Below are 23,611 nucleotides of genomic sequence, written 5' to 3' on the forward strand. Positions count from 1 at the left end.
CACTATGAGGAGCAGTGTTCCTCACACTTTTACCTTAGTAAAGCAGCTAAAATAATATGAAGAATTTCGGGTTACAATGAGCCATAAACTGCTCGGCAGGGTCTCTACTTCAGTTCTTCCGATTTTCTCGTTGTACTTTTTAGAAATTGTTTGCAAAATAACCTCCCCTCTGAGCGTAGAGAACTTTTGCATATTTTCGGTATTTGAGTCGCAAAATGAGTCTGGCATAAGTTGAGTTATAGGACAATGAAACTAACCAAGTTGCCAAACTAATTTCATCAAAATAAGCTCAGTCCTCCAAAAACTAAACAAAAATAACCATCCCATTATTTAGAAAATTTTTTTTTCAAAAATTTAACCGGCCCCCAACTTGGCCCAAATCATTAAACAAGCTGATGAGATTGTAACAGTAGAATGGCGAAAGGAAAATCACCTAAACTAATCATAACCATTACAATTTCATCAAATGAGATTAATGCACTAACTGCTTTGTTCTTCACTAATTATTTTTTTGAGTTGTAATCAGACGGTGTTATTGGACAATAAGCTGTAATCGGACAGTTGAAGCAGCTAATCGTTCTGGGGAATTTCTAAAATGGACGAATTTTAACTTTAAACATTGTCTTCATTGGAGATATTTGCTCTACATGTGTTTTTTTTTTCGTAAATTGTAATGGTTATGATTAATTAGTAATAGGACTTCGTGTAATCCAATTCTGTCTGTAATCATACTCGGTGCCGTAGCTCACCAAGGTGAAGGAAACTGCTGTTTTTGAACCTTCGTTCACACTCAGTCCGTTGACAATTATGTAAAGTCTAAGTGTGAGTAAATGTCAGTTGTAAAGTGATTTAGAGTTAATAATTCACAACTCGCTCTAAATTAGTACGTAAAGAGCAGCTCCCCAATAAAAGATTTACATGAAGTACAATTTTAGTAAATTGATTACAGTCAACTCTCAAAACACCTTAGGGATCGGCTTTAGCTGTGTGTCCTAGAGTAGAATTAGCCTGTAAGTTCGTCTACTTAAAAGCAAGCCAGGGTAATTTTACGGAGACCGGCTAAAAATAAAGACGCAAAGGTTGCCCAATAGGGAGAGGGGACTGGAGCACTCAAGTCATCTGTGACTAATTTGACATATTTAACCTCATGACGAAAGCTCGTGTAAGTGTGTGTCTGTGGGTGAGATCTTTCTTTTTCGGTTTAAAAAGAACGCCAAAAAAATTCATATTCACCAGCAGATTTGTCATATGTTCTGTTTACACCTACTCGAATACTAATTGCATATTTAAATAAAAAAAACTTTAAGACGCCTCCTGTCAAAACCGAATGCCAATATCAATTGCATCTGCTTAACTACTAATACTGAGCCCTTCAGAGCTTTATGGTGAGTTAAGCCGTGAACAAGTTCGTGTGACATGCGTTCTGCATACTTCGGAGTCTGATGGTCGGGAGTTGGATTTCTCTTGACGACACACTCAAATTTTTTTTCTCCCATGTTCGTGAAAAGGCGAATAACATCGATCTTCGTTTTCTTTGAATACTTTTTTTGTTGCGAACTGGCTCGTTGAAACAAAATTTTGGATAAGAGGCGCATTGAAATTAGTATTCTAAAACAAGAGTCGGAAATCAGCTAAGAAACGGAAATTAGACAAGACAGAGAAAATAAGCTCGGAGCCAAGCACTTCTGCTTTGTTTCATCATCATCAGATTTGATGGCAGAAGCCAGACAAACGAAATGAAGAACTATCTGTGAGATAATAATCAAGATAATAACTTACCTTGTATCTTTCAGTCAAAAGTCGAGGACAATTAGTGACTTTTCTCTAACAGCAATTAATTCAAACAGAGGGTACTTCATGTTAAGTTCAAATACCTGAATACTTCCCATTAAACGGTAAAGAAATTACTCTCAAAATTCTGTGGTCAACAGAAAAAAAAGCATTCATTTCGCAAAAATTATCCATGAAGACGTTCAGAAATGTCATCAACGTTCCCCATCACCCATTCCCTCGGCTTCCGTTTCAGCTGTTGACAAAATATTTGAACGGTTACTAGGTAACCAATGAAATGCCATTTTAAAATAGCCAAACTTTGTACTACAAAATGACGGCGTACAGGATGCATATTTGAAAGTTGCGCAGGCTTATCGAAAATTTTGTGACTGCCACCGTCTACTCTGTGAATAATGACTATAACGTATCGATGTAAGGTATTTGTAGGAATTCAACACCCAATACCGCAGAGATGTAAGTTAATCAGTCTATCACAAATTATTTCCGCGTTTGTGCATCAGTTGACAAATGAACATAAAATGTTTCCCTTAATCTGATCAAACAATTGTTTTTTTCTCCTTCTTAAGGCTGTCAATCGAAAGCTTGTCTTAAATACTAACGAGATAGTCTGTTTTATCAACTGAGTTGATAATGTAAATTGGCCTCAGTAAAGAGTTTCTAAGCTGTCGTTTCGAGTGTTAGCCCTGATTCGCTCTGATGAAGGGCTAACGCTCGCAACTTCAGCTTAGAAACTCTTTACGGTGGCCAATTTACATTATCAACTCAGTTGATATAACCAAATTATCTTTTTGTCCTCCCCCACCGACGCAACACCACAGTTTCTTTAGAACTTACCCCCTTTATTCAAAATAATGACGTTTTGACGAAAGTACATATAGGAAGAAAAACAACAATAAAAATGATAATATAAAACAGGCCTCTTTGTATATTAGAAACTCCATAAAGTAATTGTTAATTGATAATAATGTTATTGAAAAATAAGCAGACACTCTACATAACACTTTTAAATTTGCACTTCTCATCACCAGTAACAAAAACATAGATAATTCTGCTCCACTCCCTAGGTTTGGAAAATTCAATAACATAGTAATTTCGTAAGTGAAGGAATTCTGCGCGACAAAACTCGAGCAAACGAGGATTGACACTCTATCACTAAGGCTCATGTGTAAGATGATTATTTACATACATACTCCAGTAGCGTGGATAACTGGCAAATTATTCCATTCTCTCACGTTTCAATGTTCACAAAGCCATCTAACTGCCTATAAAATACTGCTTCGCCATATCCTTCAAAAAAATGATCATGAAGATTTGCAATTTCATTCTTTTTGACTTGCAATCCATTCAGAACCAAACAGCTGACTAAATATTCTCCCTGATACGAAGGAGAAAACAAACAAAAACAACTAAAATGGCGTCATACGAACTCTTAGGCAAAGGAATATAGGAAATTTTTTAAATCATACCCCTTTCTGAAACACGTTCCCTATTCGTATAATAGCGAAGGTATCGATTTTATTATGAAACATCAAATACAGACTTTGCCTTAATTTCACGCAGCGGAAAACATAAGGCAAACCAGCCGACCAATAACAGAGACGTTTGAAATGTCTGAACAACACCGAATGTTTTAAGGAGACTTTTCGGATATTGTTTTCACAATTAAATTTACTGCTAAACAAAGTAGCCTTTTGGCTAAGTAAGAAATCTGGGTTCATATGATACTACACACTGGTGTTCTTTTCGAGGATGTTTATCCTTCCGACTGGTTGAACACCATGCGATCCTCTCAGGAAAAATTACCCAGGACCACCACGCGGGCCTAAATATGAAATTACCCAATAAGACTATGCGCGCCTAGTTTCTTTAAATCGATATCATTTTGCCTACCATAACAACATTTTTTCGCTTCCATATAGATACACGCGAGGGCTTCTATGATGTCTCCTCGTGTTTCTAACCTCTGCACCGGAAACTCTGCGGAGGCAACTAACTCGGGACTATATTCACTCAGCGACTTTTGATACAGAAGATGCGACTCGAAGATGCTTCTTTTCTCTTTCGTAAAGTACTATTCACAGTGCCAAATAACTGCCTCTAGAATACTGATTTACCATAACCTAAAAACTGCTAAGATCTTCGATCTAATAAACTTGCAGTTTACTCCTGCCCACACAGTGAACGGAAGTACCCCAAAGTGGCAAAACGAAGGATATGTCACACACCAAAGAAAAATGAAGAACGTACAAACAAAGAGTTATCTGACTCTGAAACTAGTTGAAAGCGATATTGTTAAAGATTTTTAGTTACATGTATTCACCTTCTTTTAAATTGTAGTTGTGTCATTTTCCAAATTATCTGGTAAGCTAGTCTTTCGTATTTCCGTATTTCCTCGAATAGGCGTACACGTTCTAATAAGTGTCCTCCTCCAAATAAGCCCGTACTCACAAGGCCAATTTATCAAACAAGCACCGCCCCCCTCCTTCTTAAAAGTAGGGATAAAGTGAAACATGTTTTTCTTTTGCCATTGCACATATAACTTTTAGGCTTCTACTACAGCTGAATCATTACAGGAAGATAGTTTCTTCACCGTTCCAGTTATTTCCTCGCGTACTAGCATAGTTTTTTAAATGTTTGTCTTATTGCTGCGCCATCTTAATAAGCGCCCTCCTTCGAATAAGCGCCCCTTCCTTTGGCCAAGTCTTTAAATAAGCGCCCGGGTGTTTATTCAAGGAAATACGGTACGTACATAATGTCATTATGTGTTATTAGTAGTCATAGCTATTCAGTTGTGTGCTTTTCCTATACAATAATTTATACTCGTGTGTAAATTGAACTATTTCACTTTCCTAATAGCGCATCGATAGCCTTTTTTCCTCTTCTCTTTCTTTCTTTCTTATTATATATGCAATTGTGCTATCTTTCTGGCCTGTCATCTTTTCATCTAATGCTGTTGTCAACTGGCTGCCTGGCTCCGCTGACCCCTTTAGTTATTCCTGGAAGCCAGTCCTCTAAATTTACTTTCAACATTTATTCGTATTAGCTTCTAAGGCAAGAGAGAGTTCAAATAAACATTGTTGTTGCTGTTGTTGATGTTGTTACTCACCAAGAACTCTAGGTTCAGGTATCCAAGGCTGTTAGCCTTTTAGATATACAGGAGCATTCCGAACAGCTCAATTCCAGATAAATATATTCCATATTTGTGGGAGGAGTTTCTACCTGTTTGGAAAATTCGAAAATAACGGAAAGCTCCCACTTCTCCTCCAACCGACCACGTACCTGTATGAAATGGAGGAGGAGCAGTAAACTGTACATCATTTTTGTTGTGAATAGTTTCAAGTTCTTTCCAGTTTATTTCATCATTAGATCCCTCAAGTTGCCAACGTGTAAGTGCTGACGCTCCATCTCTTTGGCCTTGTCTTAAAGAGTAATGTGTAATTGCGAGACGGAAACTGGGGCCCAGATCAATAGACCACCATGAGCCTTCCTTCTCTTCTGTTCCACTGATAGTTCCTTTCTGATGGTCAAATATGTCACTTGCTTTTCCTGGTCCTTCGGAAGATCTTGAAGCAAGCAGTTTTGATGAGGCAGAAGAATCTCTCTTCAAGAACCATATAACACCATGGCAGTTTTTGGTAAATTCCTTTTCAGTTGGTAGGAAGACGCCTGATTGGAAGCAAATTTTATATTAGAAAATAATTATAAACACAACGTAATACCCAATCATTTAATATACAACAACTATCTAATCATCCATTCATCACTTCACTTACTGGTAAAGTTTCTGAAATAACGGAGATACTGTGTGCAGTCTGATTGCCCAAAAACAGATCTTTTATTGTAATGGTAAACTCATGCCTAAGTTAGGAAAGCAATCAATCGACTTTCCGATTGGTTTTTAGGCGAACCGTTGTTCACTCGGAATGCTAAGAAAATATAGCTCTAAAAAGATTGTTTATCACTGGTCCTCTCAGTCGTGCCCCGCAAACCTTCTTCCCGTTTCTCTAAAAATCTTGTGGAGTTATAACACCGATAATTAGCTGCTGCCCCATCCACTCTGAAAAAGGTCAACTAAACACGAGGGGTAGCCATAATTCGAAAAATGTATGCAAACCCAAGACGCAGTCGACGGTTTGCAAAAATTTCGAGAATTCTCCCAACCTCCCCAGTGTTAAGATGAGAGTATGAAACACAGAAAAATTCTCTAATGCTCTTATGAAATACTTCTCTCCAATGACATGACAAATGAAGGAAAAGGCTGTTTATTTATTTCCTTCGTGATGGACACAGCTTTTCTTATACATGCTTTGGACGATGGTATTTCATGCTAGCTAATCAGATCGCACATCTGACAACACATAAACCAGTAAAAATTCACGTTATAAAAATCAAAGTCAAGTTGAAATTTGTGGCGCAAGCCAGCACCGTGTGAATGAAATGGTTTCAGCTTTGAATGCTCGTAAATTTGACAGAAAAAGAAGGAAATTTTCTAAATATACAAGTCCTTGAAGAAAAAAACAAGAAGAGGAACAATTTTATTCAGCTGAAAATGAAAGTGACGAAAGCTTGCCCAATCTGGCAGCCCAAGAACATTTTTGAGACGTTGAAACGCGTACTGCTCATCCTGCCTTGTAAAGTTTTGCTGGTCAATACAGTTTTGCTTCCCCATACTGAGTTGTAAAATTTAATGAGTATCATTGCCGATGAGGAAGTACTTTTTTACTTCGATAACGTCTCAGAGAAAATCACATTTTATGAAAAGTTTGAAAGTCAAAACAAGGCGACCGATCGGCCATGCGAAGTTTGCTGTCAGACGATCAGAGACTGTACCGTAGCACATAGCTTAGTGTGGGTTTCGTGAATTTTTGGAAAAAAAAGATTTCTTGTGGAGGATTTTATCACAGACTGAAATGCGAAAATTTACTTGGAAAACTGATTACTGCGAACTTTGTTGTATATTTTGACTTCTTTTCGTTTGAGCTCCCTCGACGAGGTCGTCCAGCTCACGATCATCAAGGCAGGCAAAGCGCTGAAGTTCTTCTTGCTTATGGGGGAAGGAGAAAGCTAAACCCCAAATCAAACTTTAGTAAAATTTTCTTCATTTCAAATATTTGATTAATGCGAAAGCTTTGAGTTTGAATTTTTGATTTATGCTGGGAAACCTCAAAGCGTGACGTCACACCCGTGTTTACGTACTCTCATCCCAACTCGCCCATCGACCAATAAGAGCGCGCGTACTATCACCATTATTTTTTTATTATATATTATCGTGTAGGGGATAACGTAAGGCTAAACAAACATAAACTAAAACAGATTAACCACGGACAGCGCTATTATCATTGTGCCTATGTACTTACGACTTCGGAAGTTGAGGTTCTTACGCTCCTCTTTTAGCTTTTGGCACTCTTTCAAACTGTTGCTCGCTGTTTTGGTGAGCTTGATTAGTTGAGTCGACAGCTCACACTTTTCAGCCTTTAACCGACTTAGCTCTTCCAGATCGATTTGATTTTTTAACCTCAATTCTAGTTCCTCTTTCTTTGCTTTTAGCTTTTCAATCTGTTCCTTAATTTTTTCGTTTTCTTCCACGACTTTTTTATTTTCTTCCAAAAATGTCTTTTCAATTCTTTCCTGTAACTTTTCGTATTCTTCCAGAAGCGTTTTGTGTCTTTCTTCCAAGTTTCTGATTTTAGTCTCCTTTTCCTTGATTATTTTATTCTGAGTATTTTCCCATCCCTGTGTTTGTTCGGTGTCTTTCTGGCTTTGTTTAGCCATTTCCGTCTTCCAGTTTTCATAGATCATTTTGAGATTTTCCTGTAAATCACGAAGAGCCTCGCTGATCTGGTCGCAAGTTTTCCCCACGCAAGTGGCGTCCTGCTCCGGACCTTTTTTGAAGCTTTTTTCAGTTAACAGGTCTGAAAGATACTTTTCCACTCGATTGAATACTGCCTCTACGCTTTCGACTCTTGTTTCAGTATTCTCTAGTTCCTCTTCACTCTTTGCTGTTGGTAATACGGCGTGAAGGATTTTCTTCAGTTCTTGGAGTTCTTCCTTAATGGTCTTTTGCAAGTTCTTTAGTTCCGCCATCAACTGTTCGAAGTCCTTGCGTATCCTCCCACTTTGTACCCGGGCGCTTTTTAGCCTTTTCTCTACATTTTCGGCTGTTATTTAAATAAAGAAACAAAAACTGAAGATGAAAACCCAAGAAAGCGAGGTGGCAAGCTCTTTTTCAGATGAATAGGAAAATATCTTCAAACTAGCAATACTACGCTGAATTAAGAAAAAATTCCAGTAAGAATTCCAAGCGCGTTGCTTTTCACGTGCATGCCCATGCATTAACAGTAAATGTCGAGTAAACTGTGAACATCATCAACTCGCGGACGACGTTATTGGTTCACTAACTTGGAACAGACTCCAGCAACTGGTACCATACAAACGACTAATTCTCGAATTTCACCAAACAAACGACCCAACATTACAGACGGATCGAAATTCGACAACTGATCACGATCGCCTTATGCAACTTGAGTCTTCAATAACACCAAAGAAAAGTGGCTGACAAATTGAAGTTCACACGAACCAGACTTATGACACTTGACTAACAACAACTCTCCTATGACTCAGATGATGACTTCAGCTGAGGTTGTCAGTCAACAATCTTTCTGAGGATTACCGGCCTCACCCGAACGATCAGACTACCCGAACAGAAGCATAAACATTTGTAGTTGTGAAATAATTAATTTTTTTTTCAATCTTTTTAAACGCAATTCAAAGCGACTCTTAGCTTCCGCCGCAGTACTTGAACCTCGCAAAAACTGTGCATTGAAAAGCTTTCCGCTAAAATGGGTGCCCTCTTTTTACAGCTGTAAGGATTAGGGTTTTTCTTGTTAAAAATAGATAGAGCCGGCATTGAGAAAATTCGTCTTTAAATTATGAGAACTCTCGGAATGTAGAAATACAAAATGTTACACTTTCCCTGTCTGAGTCTAAATTGTGAACAATATTATTAAGTTGATGTCCCTCTTCTCTTTTTTTTTTTTTTTTTACTTTTCTTAAGCTGCTAGTGTTTTTATTGTTTTGTGCGTGGGTTCTTTCCTTTTTATCCTAAAACATTGTGTATCTAAATCATAACTAATACCTCACTTTTGCAAAATATAAGAAGCCTGTAGCTCACATAAGCCTTTTGGTTTCTCTTCAGGTTTCCTCGCCACATGTTAAATTTTCAGTTATACTGCATTATATCATATTATAAATATCAAATTATTATATATATGGTATTCGCCAACCAGGAGGTCCGTATTGGGAAAAACTGTGCTCGAGGTCTTCGGGTAGTACTCAAGGCCTCGAGTGGCACTCAAGACAGAGGGCACGGTTTTTCCCAATACGGACCGACCCGACCTTTTTCCCTTAAACTTAACGGAATCCTTTCCAGAAGAATCCGAATGATTTTGGGCTGTAATTTCGGCAAGATTTTCCACAACCTGCATGAACAATTAGCGAGTTAATGATGGTTAAAATAGAGGTAATGTAGATTAAAGAGAGAGACTTCACCGAAACATTTTCATTTGCCAAATGATAAAGTGCGTAATGATAAAGTGCGTAACTATGAAGATGATGTAAGAGGCTTCCAACAAATTGAAACATTATTTTTATAAGCATCTGTCACAATCTGACATATGTTAATTGGAGAGCGCGTATGGAAAAAAAAAGCGCAAGTACACTTTTAAATCAACAGAACTAGTTTGGAAAGGACTATTGCGACAATGTTTTCTTCAAAAACAGTCAATGATCTTACGGAAAGTATTATTTACTCTCATCGACGATTTATTAATGTACAAAGATTTACTTCTGTTCAGAAAGTAGATGGCAGGGGAAGTAATTGTAAGTAAATTTAAATTTTTTATTTTGAAGTTATGAGAGTTTGCACGTTGTTTTCCTGCAATGGCGTGTGTATGTCTAATCTTTTCTCAACAAAACAAAACTCGAATGAGATTCTCAGATATTAAATGAAAGACAGTTCCGTCGATTAATTCAATTGTAACGAAACTTTTATTTCTATTGATGTACTATAATTTGAAATGGCAGAATAAACAAGTAAACAAAGATAAACAATGAACAAGCAATAATGCGACGAAACAAGAGTCGACGGTCGAGAAAACGAGGAAAAGCGATAATGTGGTGGTGCAAGAGTCAGTGGTCGGACATTGTCGAGCTCCCCAGTAAGAAATTACCCTAAAGGAATTTGATAACAACTTTAGATTAAAAATATTTAATTTGGCCCGTGGATGAAATTCAAGTTGAGTTTTTAAATTTACACTCAGCGTCAAGTTGACTTAATAGATCTTTGATATATTTTAAAAGACAGTTTGCATATCGATGCATTTCTGTGGTTCAGCAATTTTTGGTGCAAGATCTATTCTAAACGAGAGACATATAGTTGTTTTAGAAGTAAATTCTGCGGCATTATTTCTCTTTCAGGATACTTTGAAGTGTGAATATTATTTAGTTAGCTGTGCTTTACAAAGATTAACATGAACTTCGTGTCTTGCAATTTGGTCTGAAATTATCCACGTGAATTCACAATCACAAGCTGTTGATCTTTGGAAGAATGAAACAAGCGATGGAAAACAAAAGGAAATCGCTAGGTCAAGAAATAATTTGTCGAGAAAAATCCACATGTTTTTTTGAGCTACCACTTTTCTCCTCGAACTCCTCTGAAGGTCTTGTCAGGAAAAGTAAGATCACGGGAACTCCAGAAGAAAATGAGGACATTTATTCAGTTGTGCATCGCTCCGTAAGCGACCCATTTGTACCTATTCATCGTCGCATAAGAAAGGAGAGTTTTGAGCCGATGATCAACGCTAGTTCGTTCTAATTTATCACAACAAAGAGGCAATGTAGGTGTTTAATCACTTAATTTATCACGATAATATTTAATGTTCAAGCAAACTATTTCAATTTCCTGCTGCCTCGATGTAACCATTGAGGCGTTTTTGTTGTTGTTGTTGTTGTTTTTAATTACCAAGCCAAGAAAAAGGCTCGAAGTAGACGTAACACACGTCAATAAAACTAAAAAGGCTTCATTGAATTATTTCTTGGCGATTTTTAACTAATATTTCAAAAGTTCGAAATCGTTACGCGATGTCAATTTCACTTTAACCCTTGCAGATGGAGATTACTTGATATATGCGATTCTGTGCGTACCGAATAGAGGGCGAAACTTGAGGCAATCTTACTTGACATGTGTGTTCTCTGAGCGTTCTAAATAGAGTGCGAGACTTGATCAATTATAGATGACATATGCGTTTTCTGAGCGTGCCGAATAGAGTGCGAAACTTGAAGTCAATCTTGCTTGACCACAGACAGCCCAAGCTCCAGCTATGATATGATCATCTTGCGTAAAGAAAAGAGTCATGGTGAAAATATAAGAGTTTGTATGGGAATATTTACGACCGCTCTCAGGAATACAAGAATACGGTCAAATCCTCAATAAAAGTACCTCACTTTACTTTCACAGTGCAACTTACTTGACATGTGCGTTTTCTGTGCGTGCCAAATAGTTAGTTCTATTGACTGGAAGATGTGGTGCGAGTTTTTCTTCAAACACCGAAACCAACTCTTTTGGAAGCGCAACTCTAAAATGCCCAGATATAGAATCTGAAGAAGGCTTTTTTGTTACTTGGAATACAAAACAAAGATTTGGTGTTGATTGCTAATAGGACTCGAACTTAGTGTTCATTACGTATTGTTAACTTGCGAAGAATTTAGTGTGATCACCTTTCATTACGCAACGTTCTGTAACTAGCAGTAGAAATATATTCAGCTGTCCATGTTACTTAAGTTTCCTGTTCATGGAATGGGAAAGCTGTGACTATGATATAGATATGGATAAAGCGCTACATGAGGACAGCGCGTTAAAAATCGTTTACCTCGAAAAATGGAATGAACTGCTTCCAACATTAAAGCATCAATCTGTGGCAGTTAAAAAAGTGAGAGGTAGATTCGAATATCATATCAAATGAAGAGATTTGTAGAGATAACTATTCGAACAATAAGATATGATGACGCCCCTTCGCTGACGATGGTACTCCTGAAGACATGGTCGCGGTGATACTCGCAAGAAAGCAGAAAATCAATATTAGGAGATTATTAAAGAGCTTGCACTCTTGTGGCACTCTAACAAGTTCTTTCCTCGCTTTGACAAAAAATATGCAAAGAGGATCACCCGAAAATAACTGACGGGATCCTCATCATAAAGTCATCAGGATCCCGATATCGTACGGTATTAAACAAAACGAAATCGTTCGCAGAGTTCTTTTAGGTTCGCAAATAATTTCTTTATCGGCTATCACATTCTTCACCTATTCAATCATTTCTCGAATTTGGAGAATATTATACTACGTTATCTTTCCCTAATATTTGTATTATCTCTACAATGAAAGCTTAATTCGATTAATAAATAACATTTTCATCATAGAACCTTGTTGTTGTCCCTGTTCTGTCGGAAAATTTGTCGCTACCTAATTAACAAATAGAGAAGCCTTGACTGTGCTCTGTTATAAAGCACGCAGGAAGCGGCTAAAGCACGAAAGAAGTGTAGGGAGAAACACGAGACGTAGTCGAGTGTTTCTTCCCACTTCTTGAGTTTTATAATAAAGAATCCGTTAAATTACCCAAGCATTACTTTCAATTTTCAAAACAAACTTTATTTCCAAAGCGAACAACAGTGTCGTCAGCATGCTCTATACTCTCATAAAGCACGCTACAATAAGCCAATCAGAATCCCTGTTAGAATGGTTCAAATAATCTGATTGGCTGTACAAGACTAAAGCTGTCAAAAGTGTCAAACCATCAAAGTTCAAAAACCATCAAAGTTCACATTCTACGATAATTTACAAACTAAAATAGTTCGGCAAGTCGAATTTAACACTTTTGCTTGAAGTTTTTAAGTCTCTAATACAGAATCTTGAAGTGAAATGTTCAGTGAACTTCAGCCGAATTATGGCTCATAAAAACACGTGAGTTTTTTAACATGACAAGGTAGAAAACAAACTGTTCAGGGCGAGTGTTTGTTGAATGAACGACAGCCGAATTCACCAGAACATGAAGATCGCTCGGGATGACAGCGCCGCAAAACTCGGCTGCAGTGACTGATGTGACTTTCTACTCAACGTATCGGAAAGGATATCAGAGCAAGCTCTTATTTTTTCACTCGAAGGGCGGCCGATGTAGTTTCTGAGGCTTTCTTTACTGTGATGACCGGAGATCGCCATGATGAGCGAGCCGCGATGAACTTCAGCATGATCATGTTCGCTAAGACACCGGCATGATTAGTATGAATTTGAACAATTATGTCAGTTTGGTTATATTTTTCATCATTTCTGTTTTGTTCTGTTTTGTTTTTGAACACTGAACTTTATATACTATACGAGTGTTAGCTGTGTTTGATTTTTATTACCGTACGTAAGCTTGCAATCTAACTGAGCGTGAAAATCTTTAAAACTCGGAATGTCTATGTTGTTTTTCCTTTGAGGATTTTCATATCTGCTCACGTTTTAATAACGTAAATTACGGCGCCTGGTATGTTTATAAACCGTTGTTTGATTCTTCTGTTGCTACTTGCCGGCTCGCTTCAGTTCCGAAATTTCACTTCCAATTATCGGAAAAAGCTAAAAAGAAGTCCCGGAAAAGGTTGAACATAGTACAATTGGCAGATGGCGTGACAGCTTTAGCTCAGCTCTATGCTCTATACTCTCATAGAGCACGCTCTTTCGACCAATGACAGCGCTCTTTATATCCGAACTTTATCATAAATTTAAATAAGGCTACTCGATTAGTAGTTTAAAAGGATAAGAATTAAGAGACCCGCAGAGGTCAATTTACGCAACTTTGCACCTGGGAATATAAGCGTCCCGTAGGCTGTTTTGACATTTTGTGAAATGAGTAACCCAAAGACAAGAATCCAGTGCTAAACAAAGTATGTCACCAATGTTTGCACGCTATTCGTACCTAGCACGACGAATGTACCTTCTCTTTCTTGTCCGAAAGTATCTGTCCACGAGAGGACCAGACAGGCGTGACACATGCCATCTCACTGATTTCTTTTAAACTTTCACCGTTTAGTAGGTCACTAAGTTATTCAAGAATACAAAGTAGTTTGGACGGCTTATCCCTGGTGTATTAGAGCCCCCACATCAAATCCCTGGGGTAAAAATTAGCTCGAAAAATGCACTTCCAACGAATCTCTCTCACACTAACAGAATGCGATGGATTTTAATCTTATTTTGTCTAATGGTTGTTTGCACCTTAAGGAAGTTGGGATGATTTGATATAACTTCTGCGAATTTAGAGCAGGTAATTATTAACTATGTCAAGCAACTATTCCAAAAAAAAAAATAGGGTTTTTTAATTGCAAATATCTTCAATGGGCAACATTGTATGTCGACAAACATACTATAACAGCAATGACCTATCCAAACACTTCTTCTGTGGGCAAAAAATTTATGTGTCCTGCGAAAGATTCGTGAGCACATCCCTCCGTGACCTCTGACGTTAGTTTATGCAATATTTGGTCATAAACTGATGTTTATTCACTCAATTTCAATTTGAGAAAGGGCAGGAAAGAACAACAGCAGATGTATAGCTGCTTAGTTAAGAAGTCACTTATCATAGAAATTCTGTGACGCTGTCATAATCTATTGGAAATATGTTTCATAAATGTATGTGTATATCTCTAAAGCTGACACAATCCATTGGAAAAATGAGATCATAAATGTATGTGTATATATCATACATTAAACATTACCGAATTGAGTAATGGACGCCGGGAGTTAACAGCGACATTTACCAAATGTGATCTACACAAATGGCACACTTTATATGCCTATTAAAATTTTACTTAATGCGCCAAATTTGTCTTTTTTCTGAGGGAAGCTTTGGAGAAGATTCCATCTAATATTAGGTACATTGCAGGAAAGTTGTTCCAACCACAAATAACCGTGCACAGTCAAGTCTACATTAACTTTTCTCTAAGGGGGGCTATTCTGAGTTAATAACAACAATTGGCTGAACTGCGTTGAGGAGTTTGCAATTTTTGGAACGAAGTGTTGCAATTGCCACCGATTTCGGAATCAAGGCCAGACCACAACAGCTACGTTCCCTTCTCTTTACAAAAGTGCGTAGGTTGTTTTACGTCCCTTGCTGACCATTTATGGCAACTTGGGGCCGAGATGTTGCCACATGAAACCTTCCAACATCCTTAGATGGCTGGCTAAGTGGCTGAAGTACTTTTATCATATGACCGTGCGGCCCTGTGCGCGCAATCCCAGGGAAAACCGTAGTAAAAGCTGTCACGTGAGCAGGTCCGGAAAAAGCCTTCTCGGCCCCGCCCACACGGCTTTGCTGTAAAAACTTAAAGGAAAAATGAAAACAATTAAAAAGTCGTGTTTTTCGTAAAATTTTGTGTCTTCATAGCTCCGAATGGAAAAAAATAGGGATAAGTTTTTATTGTAGAATCGTTTTTTGCGTTTTTTTGTTTGTGTTTGTCGTTTATCGCGTGCACCCGTCTATCACGTCCCGTTCAGGTTGACACAAAATTTTCGAAATTTTCGACACTTAACGGTTATACAATAAAATTCTTATGGACTGAGTTTGTTTGAGCCAGACGGGAAGATAATTGGCACTCGGTCATAGCGCACGGACGTCTCTGCGCTCGGTCCGTACGTCATGACCTCGATCCAAATATTTTCCATCCAGCCCTCCCACTCAGTCAATAAGTACAAATTATTTTCCTGTTGGAATTTGTGAAAAACTGTATTTTTGAGGCTGTCCCAGTGAAAAAAATGCTCTTTCCCACATTTCACACTTTCTAAGCTCTCATCCCAACAGATTCGAGGGAAAAGTTGTTCAAAGCTTTGATTTGACCTGGAAATCGCATATATCCTTAACAGCAAATAAATTATCCAAATCTATAGGTATTATTCATAAATCTAGGTTTTTTCTCTCTACTCACTCCCTTCGTACTTTATACAATTCTATGATCCTTCCATATTTGTATTATTGCAATTTAGCTTGGGCTGGTACCTATAAGTCAAACCTTCAAAGAATTGTAACCTTACAGAAACGTGCGTTAAGAATAGTAAGCAATTCTACATACATTGCCCATACTGGCCCTATTTTAAAGGAACTTAAACTCTTAAAATTTCATGATATCCATTCGTTTCAATTAGGTACTTTTATGTTTTCATTCGAGAACTCTACACTCCCTTCCAAATTCAATAACTTTTTTTTACTGAATAGTCAAATCCACAATTATAATACTAGGAATGCTCAGTCCTTCCGTTTGCCACTGTGCAGAACGAACACCAGGAAGTTTTCAATTTACTTTCAAGGTCCAAACTTTTATAATTCGTTAAATTCTGACATAACTAGTTCTCCCTCCTCCGCTTCTTTTAAAAGAAAGCTTAAGGAATTTCTTCTCTCTAAGTATTAGCTTCTGTAAGGCAGTAATTCTTAACTAACTTACTTAATATGTGTGTGCGTGTGTGTGTGTGTGTGTGTACGTGTGCGCGGTCAAAGTTAATTACCATAAGTCCATATTGTAATTCTAATATAAGATTAGTTATTTTAAGTGAGAAAACCTGACTCGTTATAAGCCTCGTGGTTTCTTTCAGGTTTTCTCGCCATTTATTTTCTGTCATCAATTTTCTTCATTTTTTTTTTTCCATGTGTAAATGTCGTATATGACAAATAAATATTGTATTGTATTGTATTGTATGCCAACCATGCTGTACTTCTTCATATTTTGGAAAGAGTCTTGAATTTTTGCGACGGTGGTATAGCACCCTTTCAACCCCTCTCCCCCCCCCTCCCTCTTCCCCTTATACCATTCAATAGGAGCCTTCCTGCATGTCGCTGGCGTTATTTGTGTCGTTTACTCGTTCTTTTTATCATAAATTGCCTCGTGTGACTTTCAATTATGGCTTTACGACGATAGCAATTGCAAGCATCCCTGCTTACTTGAGGATCGCTGAAGTTGCACCGCTAGATTAGCCTGATTCGAGTACGGTCTTGGCAATGACAGGTTAATAAGCGCATTGTTGTAACACCCTGCGTTTTCAGATCGTCAGAAAGCTTTAGTAAGGTTAGTATAATTGGACTTTTAAGCGATTGAGACGAGATTTCAAATAAGAAAGAGAACTAGAAACTTATTACCGGTACAAAACGAATTGAAAATGTGACTGTCAGATAATCTCCTCCTTGTGAGTAACCCATGGAACCATTCGCTTCACCAAAATAAATTTAAATATAACAGGAACGACTGTCCCGTAATGTACCTAAAATCCAATGGAGTCTTCTCCAAAGCTTCCCGGAGAAAAAAAAATTATGGCGCATCGAGTAAAATTTTAATAGGCATATAAAGTGTTTCATTTGTGTAAATTGCATTTGGCAAACGTCGCTGTCTACTGCCGACGTTCATTACTCAATTCGGCAATGTTTAATGTTGTGAAGTTTATAGGAAATAATTCATTTTTGTACTGCGGTTGTAGATGAAAGTGAAATGTGATCATCGCAGTAAATTTTCCAATTTAAGCAATTGGAAAGAAGAAGCCTGAAAAAAATCAGGGCTTCAACGGGGTTCATATAATTCATAATAATTCATATTTGTACTGCGGTTGTAGATGAAAGTGAAATGTGATCATCGCAGTAAATTTTCCAATTTAAGCAATTGGAAAGAAGAAGCCTGAAAAAAATCAGGGCTTCAACGGGGTTCGAATCCCGTTGAAGCCCTGATTTTTTTTCAAGCTTCTTCTTTCCAATTGCTTAAATTGGAAAATTTACTGCGATGATCACATTTCACTTTCATCTACAACCGCAGTACAAATATGAATTATTTCCTATAAACTTCACATCATTTCACTGCACGGGAAGATATGAACTCAATAAATTGACCTCGCTCCCAATGTGTGGCTTCATAGCTCAGTTGGTAGAGCATCGCTCCGGTATCGCGGAGGTCACGGGTTCGAATCCCGTTGAAGCCCTGATTTTTTTTTTCAGGCTTCTTCTTTCCAATTGCTTAAATTGGAAAATTTACTGCGATGATCACATTTCACTTTCAATGTTTAATGTATAATATATACATACATTTATAGATCATTATTTCCAATAGATTGTGTCAGAGTCACAGAATTTCTATGATAAGTGGCTACTTAGCTCGGCAGCTATACATCTGTTGTTTTAAGATATTCGTACCACAAAAACTAGCGTCGGTGACACCATTCTTAAATTGAAATTGAGAGAATAAACATCAGTCTATGACCAAAAATTGCTTAAATTAACGTCAGAGGTCACGTGTTTCAGAGGAACGTGATCACAAAGCTTTACAGAGGCCAACAACTTTTTTGCCCACAAAGGTAGTGTTAGGATAGGTCATTCATGTGATAGTATGTTTGTCGACATACAATGTTGTCCATTGGAGATATTTGCAATTAAAAAACTCTATATTTTTTCTTTTTCGGAATAATTACGACAGAGTTAATGATTAGGTGCTCTAAATTGGCAGAAGTTTCATCAAATTACCCCAACTCTAAGGAATTGTTTCCTTAAGGTTCAAACAACTATTGGACAAAATAAGATTAAATCCACCGCTTTCTGTTAATGTGAGAGAGATTCATTGGAAGTGAGTTTTTCGAGCTAATTTCAGCCTTTTACCCCAGGGATATACTTCATCTTACTTCCACAAAGAATTACTCGTTATCTGACCGCTTACTTTGATGAAAAGAACCCATTTAAGCGAGTTATCCATTTCGAAGTTTTCTACGTACATGAGAAAAGCCCTTTTGGGTCGCCTGTGGGACGAGTCACAAGAGACGTTATGAGTGTCTCATGATACTCGGTCATTTTGAAACCTGCGAAGGGCTTGGACGAGGTTTACGGACTTATACGACACAGTACCACGAAGCTAGTGCCTCCGGCCATCCTAGAAGGAAGGCACAGCAGGCACAATTAAAACCTGTTCGCGGCGCGATCTACATCTAAAATGAAGCCTCCTTGACAAGGCCACGAAGGCTTTCGTTGGAAGATCTTTTCTACATAGGTGTTCAGTTTTTCGTTACGAAAGTAAACAGATCTAGACAAACCTGGTATTGAGAGATTTACAAGAGGAGATTACGTACCACGCAGTTTATCGACGACGTCCTTCCTTCCTATCTTTTCAAGAGCATTTATAAGGATTCCCACTGTTGCTTCTTTTCCATTTTTTTGTGTCCACTTTCGAAGCACTGCCCATGCCTTTTCACGGCATTCTTTGAAATCAGTGTCAATATTATCCAAGATCGCTGGTTCAAGCTCTAAGACTGTACCTAGGTCTCTCCAGTTTGCGCCTACGTCATCACATATTGACCATGAGAGGAAATCAGCAACAGGAGCCTGTTCACTGAAGGTGACTGCAAAACAAGTAAACATCAGTTGAACAAAAATTGTGACTTATAAAGAGCCGCAATAATTATGACTCCGAATGCCATATTTTATAATAACAAGTAACGACTTGGAAGGGATGATACCGTTTTATGAATTTATGAACATAAAAACCTTCATTGCTGGCTTCTGAATCAGCCATCCTTCCAAGAGGATCAGTTTTGAATCCCGCTAATCCAGGTTCTGACTCGGCTAAATAAGCTAAAGGAAAGAAAGAAAAAAACACTCCCGTTAGGATTGCAGTGAATCAACGATCAAGCTTTTTTTCTCTTGCATTAAAAAGTATTATCCTACCCCAGAAAAAGGTGGTAAGAATTATTCAAGAAGTACTTTTACCGCTCATGCCGAACCTATATTTAAGCAGTTAAAAATTCTTAATCTGAACAATATATATCGATTCCAATTAGGAAGATTGGCCGTTTTTATGCTAGAGAAGTTAAAGTTGTCTCGAGACGACTTTAACGTCTTAGACAACTTCAACGTCTCTTGCATAAAAACGGCCATTGTGTTTTTGTTTAAGGTAGGCCGTCTTCCAGACGCTCTTAAAATATTATTTTCGTTTTCGAATAGCATTCTTAGCTATTACACCAGACGATGCAGTTCCTCTGAGATACCACCTTGCAGAACATTAGACGGTTTGCGCTATGTTTCCAAGGACTTAAAGTTTTCAATTCTCTGAATATACAGATCCAAAATGTTATAGTAGCGATCCCCCGAGATGTAGCGTCCCCCCCCGAAACTAACGTCAATTTTTTGTGGCCGCAAGTAAATCCCGAAAGTAGCGACCCCCCCCCGAAACTAACGTCAATTTTTTTGTGGCCGCAAGCAAACCCCGAAAGTAGCGACCCCCCCCCCCCCAAATTAACGTCAATTTTTTATGGCCGCAAATTCCGAAAGTTCAGTTCACTGATGTAGCAATGTAAGAACTAAACCGGTATAATTTCGTATTAACAACAGGAACGTTTCTTCAATAGAACGTTTCTTCAATAGAATTGAAAACTCTATGCAGTTTTCGTCGATTAACATGAACGTGTTTCTTCCAATTAAATAACACTGAGATACCGGTACGGAGTACAGACTAAACGCAGCGGTGCGTCATGCAGTGAAATCGAAGTAGTTCAGCTTTCCGCTTCTGAGTCAGTGATGAACTCGATCTCCTCTATATCGGCTGATTCACCCATGCGGTAGTTCGGTAAACCATCCATATTTATTTCACTGTCCCTGCTACCGGAAATGGGTAGTGAAATTCCGCATTCACAAATGAACGGATAACTGTATCTTTCAGCCGGCGTGAGGTCTCTTGCCATGCCGTACCCACCCATTCCGTGAAAAGCACACGCCGATCACCAGCAGTCACTTTCCCCGTCATAGAGCGCTCTGGATTTGTGTAAAGTGTTCCGTGGCTAGTCTAGTCTTAGTCTATCAACGCTTTTCTTAAATTCCGCATTAAATGTAACATCGAGTGGTTGAACCTTGCTCGTTGCGCCGGAAGGTACAAGCCCCAATGTCGTCTGGCACTCTTGCGTCAGAATGGTCTTTACCCTCTCTGTTGTTTGAGCTCTATGCGCATTATAGATAAGAAGTCTATCGCCTGGTTGACCAAACATGTTTGGCTTCTTCTACATATTTCTGAGCCAGTAGACGATGATTTCCTCGTTGCACCACGCGTTCTCTTGGAACTTGACCACGACTCTTGAATCATACTGCCTCTTTTCTCTGTCGGGACTTCTTTGTCCTGTGCCCTTAAAGATCAACAAAGGTTTGATGCAAGGCTCACCATCGGCAAACATGGTCGGTTGCACGGTACACTGGCGTTCACCATGGCGTTCATGGCGTTCATGGCGTTCACCTGTCGTCCGAGTCCATACTGACTTTTCTCCTTTTTCTGCATAAGTAGCTCCCTTGGTGTTGAAGCAGAATTGCAGAGGTGTTTGATCCATATTAGCTATATCGCTTAATTCCCAGGGACCACTGACAATACAATCTAGGAAGACATCCAGAGCCCACCCATGTGGCAGTTAAAACATGAAATTGGATAGACGAATTTTGTCTCATTTGTTTATTGGTGTTGATATTGATTTATTTTATTATCGTATCGTTGTATTTTTGATTGTTACCTTCTTTTTATGAAACACAATCTATACATATGGAATGCAAATAAAATGTGGTTCTTTTTTTAATATTATTTTGTTCATTTTTTATTTCGGAAAAAAAAGGCTCGCGCCAGCTCTATTTGTAAACGATTTTTGTTCCCCGAAAGTAACGACCTCCCGAAAGTAACGACCCCCAAAGGCTGCTAATTCCGAAAGTACCGAGGGTCGTTACTATCGGAACTCTACGGTAACACACTTTCCCTAAGTCTAAATTGCGAAAATTACTCCTAAGTTGATATCCTACTTCCCGTTTTTTTCTAAATTTTCTCAAGCTAATCAAGTATATGTTTGTTTGAGTGCATGCTAGCGTTGGTGTTGTTTTATGTGTGTGTGGGTTATTTCCTTTTAATCTGAAATATTTTGTATCTAAATCATGCCATATAACTAATACCTCACTATTGTGAAATATGAGAGGCCTTTAGATCAAATAAGCCTCTTGGTTTCTCTACAGGATTCCTCGCCAAATGTTAAAAATTCAGTTATATTATATTATATTGTATCATATTATATCATAATAATGTATGTGTAATTCCTTTTACCTCCATTGATGTATTACAATTAAAAAATGGCAGAACAAAAAAAAAAACAAAAAAAATTTTAAACAAGCAATAATGCCACAAAACAAGAGTCGACGGTCGAGAAAACGATGAAAAGTAATATGCGACGGTGCAATAGTCAGTGTACGGGCATTATCTGCGCTTCCCCGTAAGAAATTCCCGTAAACGATTATGATAACAAGTTTTCATGAAAAATATTTAATTTAGCCGATGGATGAAAATCAAGTTGAATTTTTATATTTACACTCAGCGTCAAATTGACTCAATAGATCTTTGTTATATTTAAAAAGATAGTTAGTACATATATCGATGCATTTCTGTGGTTCAGAAATGTTTTGTGCAGTGTCAGTTCTAAACGAGAGACATACAGTTATTTTAGAAGTAGGTTCTGCGACATTATATCCTTTCTAGAATATTATGGGGTGTTAATATTATTCAGTTAGCTGAGCTTTACAAACACTACCATGAACTTTGTGTCTTACAATTTGGTGTGAAATCATCCGTGTGATTTCACAATCAAGCCATCTCGCAGCACTAGTTCTATTGAATCACAAGTATGATTTCAAACCAAGATTTCACGATACGAAGTGCAATTACCACTGCCAAAATAAAGGAATATTTAAGTCAGTACAAATGTTATTGATCCAGTACTGAGATTGTTTGTAATGTGTTACAAGATTTCCCAAATGGCCTTTCTGTCTTTTATTCTACTTCAATTTGATTGGTTACTTTAAACCAGTCTCGAAATCTGATTGGTTGTTTTGTTTTAGTGTGAATTTCTTAAAATATCACATTCGTACCTACAGAGTTTTGAAATTCTTTTAATGCACAAGTTATGGCCAGATGCCACGTAATTTCACGAAACATTTAAATTTGCCCGCTTCAATGGTTACGAATGATTGATGATGTCGGGCATACTGTGCCATGCTAAGTATCATCTTTGAATAATCATAAATTGCTTCAATTTCTTCAACATTCCAGAGCCCCGTTGGTTTGTAATTGTTCATTTTCTCACAAGTTCTCATTTTATGAAACATTCTCACCTCCCTATATCCTATCTGAAACGAAGGATTCACACCTGTGATGATCATGAATTGGCAACAAAGGTTATTGAACATGGTTGCTATGGTTTCTTTTCATTATGAAAGTTGTCCGCGTGTTAAAGCGATTACGTCTACATGATCAATCAATTAGATCGCAGCATTCGTCTTCTTCTATCATCAAGTTACCCTTCTCAAAGTATTATTTGATAAGGTATAGCAAAGAGAATTCGACAACGAAAAGCAGCTCTTAGCTGAGCTTTGCCCGTTGATCGGAGTCAGGCTATGCACTAATGTTCTGTTTGTTGGCATTTTTCCATCCGGGCCCTTGAGCATGACGAAGGGAATTAATAGTAGAACACGCTGTTGTATTATTTAACCGAAGTTGTCGTTGGATGCCATTGCTGGCGTATTTTCATAGAACTAAAAACTAGTTTGGAAGATAAAATCGTGTTACAAGAACTGACTTTCGTGATTTGATATGGCGTTTGGATGTATTTATGACTTTCTCCTCTGAGGTTGTCCAAACGTCAGTGACTTTTATATTATCGACAACAGTCTTCTTAAGATTACTCTCCCTCGGACAATCAGACCA

General features: G+C 37.9%; 2 protein-coding genes across 2 annotated transcripts in view; one reads left to right on the forward strand and one right to left on the reverse strand.

The window, feature by feature from the left end:
* The window catches only part of LOC149040327 (uncharacterized), a 61,775-nt gene extending 57,946 nt beyond the window's left edge, over positions 1 to 3,829 (forward strand). The window contains exon 4 of the mRNA XM_089181549.1: positions 3,714 to 3,829. Within this exon, the coding sequence (XP_089037675.1) occupies positions 3,714 to 3,754 (41 nt within the window). The 3' untranslated portion in view covers positions 3,755 to 3,829. The remainder of the gene's footprint in view (positions 1 to 3,713) is intronic.
* Positions 3,467 to 20,573, reverse strand: LOC149040332 (uncharacterized). The gene is made up of 5 exons (XM_089181550.1): positions 20,444 to 20,573; positions 19,381 to 19,467; positions 18,966 to 19,235; positions 7,152 to 7,952; positions 3,467 to 5,460 (listed from the first exon to the last, which is right to left on the reverse strand). The coding sequence occupies exons 1-5, from the start codon at positions 20,571 to 20,573 to the stop codon at positions 4,940 to 4,942; spliced, it is 1,809 nt and encodes a 602-aa protein (XP_089037676.1). The 3' UTR covers positions 3,467 to 4,939.
* Positions 20,574 to 23,611: the final 3,038 nt, after the last annotated feature.

The sequence above is a fragment of the Pocillopora damicornis genome, chromosome 9 (assembly GCF_964200805.1).
Source record: "Pocillopora damicornis chromosome 9, jaPocDami1.2, whole genome shotgun sequence".
Lineage (NCBI taxonomy): Eukaryota > Metazoa > Cnidaria > Anthozoa > Scleractinia > Pocilloporidae > Pocillopora > Pocillopora damicornis.